This window comes from Trichophyton rubrum, assembly GCF_000151425.1.
Source record: "Trichophyton rubrum CBS 118892 genomic scaffold supercont2.8, whole genome shotgun sequence".
Taxonomy (NCBI): Eukaryota; Fungi; Ascomycota; class Eurotiomycetes; order Onygenales; family Arthrodermataceae; genus Trichophyton; species Trichophyton rubrum.
The window spans coordinates 560,645-566,847 of NW_003456421.1; the positions used below are offsets into that span (position 1 = coordinate 560,645).

The 6,203-nt window shown below is 47.9% G+C and overlaps 4 protein-coding genes across 7 annotated transcripts; all 4 read right to left on the minus strand.

Moving 5' to 3' along the window:
- Positions 1-50: 50 nt before the first annotated feature.
- On the minus strand, positions 51-594 carry TERG_06723 (uncharacterized protein; the record flags this gene model as incomplete). Its single annotated transcript, XM_003232684.1, has 2 exons — positions 51-179; positions 250-594. 2 exons carry the CDS (start codon positions 592-594, stop codon positions 51-53), a joined length of 474 nt encoding a protein of 157 aa, XP_003232732.1.
- A 739-nt stretch (positions 595-1,333) lies between these two features.
- Positions 1,334-2,387, minus strand: TERG_12441 (uncharacterized protein; the record flags this gene model as incomplete). Its single annotated transcript, XM_003232685.2, has 6 exons — positions 1,334-1,392; positions 1,445-1,629; positions 1,691-1,795; positions 1,856-1,967; positions 2,030-2,259; positions 2,335-2,387. 6 exons carry the CDS (start codon positions 2,385-2,387, stop codon positions 1,334-1,336), a joined length of 744 nt encoding a protein of 247 aa, XP_003232733.2.
- Positions 2,388-2,480: 93 nt separating this feature from the next.
- TERG_12442 (uncharacterized protein) lies at positions 2,481-3,994 on the minus strand (the record flags this gene model as incomplete). The annotated part of the gene is made up of 2 exons (XM_047751398.1): positions 3,165-3,994; positions 2,481-3,078 (listed from the first exon to the last, which is right to left on the minus strand). The coding sequence occupies exons 1-2, from the start codon at positions 3,635-3,637 to the stop codon at positions 2,481-2,483; spliced, it is 1,071 nt and encodes a 356-aa protein (XP_047607021.1). The 5' UTR covers positions 3,638-3,994.
- Positions 3,995-4,031: 37 nt separating this feature from the next.
- TERG_06725 (non-histone chromosomal protein 6) lies at positions 4,032-6,203 on the minus strand. Of its 4 annotated transcripts, XM_047750269.1 has the most exons (6): positions 6,080-6,203; positions 5,359-5,457; positions 5,206-5,301; positions 5,002-5,123; positions 4,732-4,924; positions 4,032-4,327 (listed from the first exon to the last, which is right to left on the minus strand). In XM_047750269.1, the coding sequence occupies exons 2-5, from the start codon at positions 5,417-5,419 to the stop codon at positions 4,895-4,897; spliced, it is 309 nt and encodes a 102-aa protein (XP_047607022.1). In that variant the 5' UTR covers positions 5,420-5,457; positions 6,080-6,203; the 3' UTR covers positions 4,032-4,327; positions 4,732-4,894. The 4 variants fall into 4 exon arrangements, with proteins under 4 accessions (XP_047607022.1, XP_003232734.1, XP_047607023.1 ...); XM_047750270.1 differs by lacking the exon at positions 4,032-4,327 and having other exon boundaries at positions 4,548-4,924; XM_047750271.1 differs by lacking the exon at positions 4,032-4,327 and having other exon boundaries at positions 4,597-4,924; positions 5,359-5,419.

The window sequence follows — 6,203 nt, forward strand, 5'->3', positions numbered from 1 at the left end:
GACATGAAATTCTGCATCGAGTTATAGATATACCGGCGAACTACCGATCCTCAATGCTTTGGAGCATTCCGAATAACGTCGTTCGCCTCCTCAGACATGATCCCCTGTTCAACCAGAGCCGCCACGACATCCACAGCCCAGCTCTGACAATCCTTAAGCTGTGCCTTGTTTGTAGGTGGCTACCGACGCGACACAGCTATCAGTCAGCTCCTGAGCCTGCCAAGGAAAGACAAAAAAGCACGAACTTACACCACTACTTGCGCTGGCAGAGTTCATGCTTGGCCCTGGGGCTGCTACGGACAAGGCCACTTCTTCAATCCGATCGGAGGGAGTGATATCAGCGTATTCTTCTCCTCCGGAGCCATCGAGCACAAACTCATCCTTAACTTGATGAATAAGTACCTCCTGATGAGCCAGAGTCTCCGACTTCAAAGCATAGTTTCGCAGAAATTGCAGCGTGAAGCCGTTTAAGACATCGCCGTGGACATGGATCTTCTTGCCTACGCCTGGGTCTGCGAGGCTGGGGATGTAGACGGCCCAGTGAGCCTTGAACAATGACCTGTTATATATTACCAGGAGGATATCTCGGGCCATCGTTAGCTATTGTTATGGTTGTTTTTGTCTATAAGCGGTAATATAAGGTATTTACTTGGTAGCGAGGGGTCTGAATCAGCCGCCCGCGCGTATACGGATACTTATAGAAGGCTATCTATGGCATGGCAGTTGTTTCACAATGCATTTTGTATTTATACAAGTTTAGAGTGCTCGGCCAATTCAGGTATAATTTTACCAAGTTCATACATTTTTGACTAGATAATCAAGTTCGTTCTATCTAGGAAATAGAATAGAAGAACGATTAAAACTAAGAACCATCTTCGGAATAATAGCAGCTAGGGTATTTGTAGGTTTGATTATAATTCAAATAGCCGATCCTTTGAACCAGAAGATGGAAGACGCAGGGGATAGTTCACTAAACAAAGGAGCAATGGAAAGAATCGAGCAGCAGTAGTAACAGAACGAAGAAACCATCTGACATTAAAGTGCAGACAAGTAGATAGGTCAACAGATGAATAGTCAAAGCCAGCTAACTCCTCAACACACGGCATGCTGAGACGCTTGTATAAAGACGCTTTACTGGCTAGACATATAGAAAGTTTAGTGTGTTTTCGTATAGTCGTAAGAATGCAGTAGGGTTCCAAAATAGTTGGTATATGGTGTAATTAAGACATGGATATAAGCAAAGACGAGAAAAAAAAAATATTGAGCAGAGAGACGTAAGAATCGTAGATCGAGTCATCATTGGCATTTGCTTGCTCGTGCAGATTGTGATTGTTCACTTTTTACGAAGAACGTGCGAGATCTCATTGATGGATTCCATGAACATGACGGCATCTATAGCATTGTTAGGGCCGGAACAGAAGAGTGAACAGAGTAGTTATCGTACCTTCTGACGAAGTAAAAGTTATAATATGCTCTCCTCGCGCTGTAGTGGAGGGTTTATATTCATCCGAGTTGATGAAGACGGTAGGTTGTAGTTCGGTGAGGTAAATTACCTCCTGCTCGACATGTCGCATCCAAGAACGAGGCCGCTTCATGTACTGATGTATAAAAGCGGTCCATACCGGAACACTAGTCAAAATGAGCATACGCAAGTAGACATGATGTAGTGGTTTATATCAAGTCGACTTACTGTTTCAGTTCGCCGTGCAGAACGGTTGCGTGCAGTCGAACGGCTCTTGTGCTAGTGTCAACGTATATGTGTAAAGCATGGATGTAATGGTTATCTATTGTCTCGCTGCATGGTTATACAGCGTTAGTATAGGTTGTATGAGGAGAAGTGAGCAGTAGACTATACCCTGAGAAAACAAGCTCTTCGCCGTCCAGTTGGTAATCCTTGATACGGGAAACGGGGTCGGACGAGTCCTGACCACGTAAAGCGATGAATGTACAGAAGAACAATACCATGTCTGTGGGCGTAAGTTAGCATGAGTCGTTAAACCAATGGCTTAATAACGGTAAAGGGACGTACACTCGAGGGTGCTGAATTGTAGATTCGCCCATGCGACACGGTCTTCCTCACCACTGGATGGGTGGCAAAGCATAAGGCACGATCCCTCCCGATGGATAAGCAGCGACGTAATGACGGTGCTGCTGTACGCCGTTCGTTTGTCAGACTTGACTTTACAGAGCACTCTCACTCGGTGATCCCTGTCGCGCAGAAAAAAGGAGAACGTGACCTGTGGTCTTCCGGGAAATTTCCTATGATCATTGCTCTATGTGAGTTTAAATCGGTCTGTGAGTTGTGCGGCTGCAGATTGGCAGGTGGTGGCCTACAGCTGTAGTAGTTCGATGTATCCCTTATCCAAGTGAGCCTTCACCTCAGGCATGTTTTCACCGTAACACTTTGTCCTGGTCGAGAGTGCATTAGTGAGAGGGTACTTATAAAAATTGAAAATAGCGGGATTAAGGAAGTAGTAGTCTTACATATCTCCTGTGGATCGCAAGGGGGTTGAGGTAGCGACAGAGCTGTAGACTTTCATAGCCCAGTGTTTAAAAGAGTTGGAGGACAATGACATGGTATCACTACTTGAGTCAACAGGGGACTTGGGACTAGTCGGGTTGGACCAGTGGATGGAATCACGATGTTCCTTTCTGTTCGGTCTCTGTCGCTCAAAGGAACCAGCCTTTTTCATTGATGATTTCCGTTTTGGCGGCTCAGGTGCCCTTGGAGGATCTAAGATATGCTCCAATGAGTCATCGGGGCTTACTGCGCGAGGCATGGCAACTGGAGTAACACCTGGCACCCCTGGAGCAGGAGGCGGCGGTGGTGGAGGGGGCGGCGGAGGTACGGGAGGCACAGCAGCTGATACGTGGGGATGGTGAGGATGATGATGATGAAATGGCGGCTGTTGTGGAAATTGTCCTGGCATCTGATGCTGTTGTTGGTGATGATGATGTTGCTGGTGTTGTTTCTGGACTTCCTGCTGGGCCTGGATAGCAACCTGCCTGTCCTGGATTACACGCAGCGTAGTAATGGCTGCTCGACAGCTAGCTAGCATAACCTCATCCGCCACCTCTCTATACAAGCATAAGTATATATACTGTATACATTTTAATTGTACAAAATATAGTAGAGTAAATAAAGTAAAGTAAAAATAACTTACCCTTGCGCAATGGCCGACATCTCTTCGAGCATTTGCTTATAATACTTCAACCGGAGGTGCAACGAATAACCAGCCTGGGTATAAAAGTAATGCCACAATCCATCCCAAGTCCGCTTATGCAGCGCAGCGATCGTGTCCGCTATCGGCGTCCCCGCCGCCGTCGCAGCCGCATTGTGCAGGTTGGTTATATGGATGGCCTGGTTCATCCGACTCAACGAATCGTAGATATCCCGCAGCGTCTGCCTCAGACTAGCACGCACCACGAGCTCCAGGTCAGTAGCTATATGGGTGAAGTTCTGGCGGCGAGAGGGAGTCTTGTGGGAGCCATCTAGGGAGCGGAGACTAGCGCCGATGGCGTAGAGTTCCGCTACGACGGCGGAGATGTCCACTGAGGCGGTTGGGACATGGGGGAGGAAGCTGAAGACTCCCCGCGCGATGTCCTCGCATGACTTTGCTATGTCGAGAAGATTCATTTCTGGGTATTATTGGTTGGGCATGCTAGCCCTGAAGCATATTCTGTACCAAGTTATCCCAAGCGAGAGATAGAATATTGTGTGGGAGTTTATACAAATATATATATGTAACTGTCGACAATGGCTCTTGTAAGAGAGGATGGCGAGTGAAAGTCAAGAGAGAGTGGTTTGTATCAAGTAAAAAAGGTGCAGCACACCGCTGTACGGTTGTCAAGGGTATATATTCCACTAGTCAGCTAAGAACCTCCCAGGGCAGCAGCCCACGGCCCTTTATAAACACACAAACTTAATCACCACCGGGGTCTCGCCCTCGCCCTTGTCATATCGTCAGGCTCTCGCCAGCGCCTTCAGGGGGTATCCAGCTGTCATATCTGTCTGTCTGTCTGTCTGTATGGCCGGCCTGACAAGTGAGTTGCAGCGTGTTGGCCGTTGAGCCGCAGACGAGAAAAGACGAAGTCGCCTTGACTGCCCAAAACGGCGATCACATGGTCAACGCTGCAGGTGTGAGTTGTCAGCTTAGTCATGCTAATCACGTGCAAGCGACGTGTTAAAACCTCCTTGTTGCCCTATTTTTCGCCTTTTTCCCCTTCTTTTTCCTCCTTCTCTCGATGCTGGTGAGAGCCGACGACGACTTGAACAAGAAACGGGTGCTGATGTTGACGTTGACGCCGACGTTGGTTTGCATTTTTCCTTTCTGGCAGTCAGTGATGATTAGACTGGACGATAAGGCGGACAGAGAAACCCCAGAGAAAATACGTGATACAATTCGTGAGCGAGCTACAACAAAAGCACAACCTTTCCCCCCCCCCCCCCCCCACTACTTGTCCTTAAAAATGGCGTGGAAATAAGAACGGCGGAGAGAGAAGCGAAGAAGTCGAAGGATCGACGGTGAGGCAATACCTGAAAAAAAAAAAAAAGCAAAGGAAGAAGCAGTCAAGGTAAGGGGGGAACACTCAAGGTGGGATGATGAAAATACATAATAGAGCTTTGGAACCATGAAACCCCCATCGATACCGTCCGTCCCAGAAGAAAAGCCGTTTGAATAAAAGAGGAAAAGAGGAAAGGAAAGAGGAAAGCGACGAAAGGGAGACAACCTTGACAAGCGAGACAAGAGAGCGATTAAACGGTATAACAGATACAGACGACGTAACCAGCAAGCAAGCAATCACCAGCAAATACAGGAGAGAAGACATGTCTTCTAAAAGAGCAACTATGGAACGGTTGCCTTTTCACTTCATGTCTGGTTTCTCTTCTCGTTTAAGAGGATTCGTCATCATCCTGACGGCTCTGGTTTACGTTAGTCTGGTTATGCTACTCGAAGAAGATATGAGCGGGGGGGGGAGAAGAGGAAAAAGGGGACTTACGTTGTATGCGGCCTTCTCGTCTTCGTATCTCTGTTTGTCAGTGGCAGCCTTCTCCTCATAGGGGACTCGCTGCTTGTCGCTCAGGGCCTTCCACCGCTCTCCGAGGACCTTGCCAACTTGGCCTACACGGACAAGTTAGTCTCTTTCTGTTTCTCTCTATATCTCTCTTGATGAAAACAAGAGAAAAGAAAAATGATGACCTACCAAAGGTGATGTTTGGGTTTTCCTCACGGACAGCAGCACGCTGCTCATTGGCGAAGATCATGTAGGCAGAGAGACCACGCTTTGGGGCATTGGGGTCTACCGTCCGTCTGTTAGCCATTGCCTGGGTGCAGAGTGAGAAGAGAATGAGCTTACCCTTCTTCTTCTTCTCGACGCCGCGCTTGGTCTTGCGGGCAGTGGTCTTCTCCTTAGGCATCTTGACTGTTTTAGTCTTTATATTGGTGACTTGAGAGTCTGAAGTGGAAGGCGTCTTGTTAGCCGGGACGTCGAGTCTGTCGAGGAGAGTATATAGTAGGTGATGTACGCTAGGTTGGAAGGAGAAGGAGAGAGAGGGAAAAAGAGAGTGAGAAAAAAAAAAAGAGAGAGAGGGAAGGAAAAGCTCCAGGCCGAGTCGCGTCCGAAGCACGTCAAAACCGCAGTGAAAACGAGCTCGAAAAAGCGACAACAGCGATGAGAAGGAGGATGCGACGTGTTTTACACCGTCAGACGCGCTGTTTGAGCGTGTAGTCAAGCAGTAGTGAACTGGCTGGCTGCGATGGTGGTGAAAAACACGTAGAGCAAGGCCCGGGGAGAGAGGGTGAGAAGAGAGAAAAAAAAGCGACCACCGAAAAATAATAATAATAATAAGACAAAAAGTGAAAAAGAGACGTTGACGAGACTGATCAAGAGGAATAAACAGAGCAGCAGAGCTTTGCGACGACGGAATTGCGTGCAGGCAGGAGTTTGGTGTGCTTGGTATAGATCTATATAGATCGTAGAGCGAGCGAGCGAGCAAGCAAGAACGGAAAGCAGAGAAACAGGCTGAAGATGGAGGGCGAGAGAGTCGCAGAAGATGGAAGAAGAGCAGCAAGCTTACCTTGAACGTCCTCTGGTGCTGGACGTTGAGTATAGTTGAGGTGGGCGAGTGTATATAAAAAGCGTGGTGGGAAGCGCAGTTAGTATGGGCGAGCCTTTTTTGGTGGTGGTTTTTTGTATGGGAG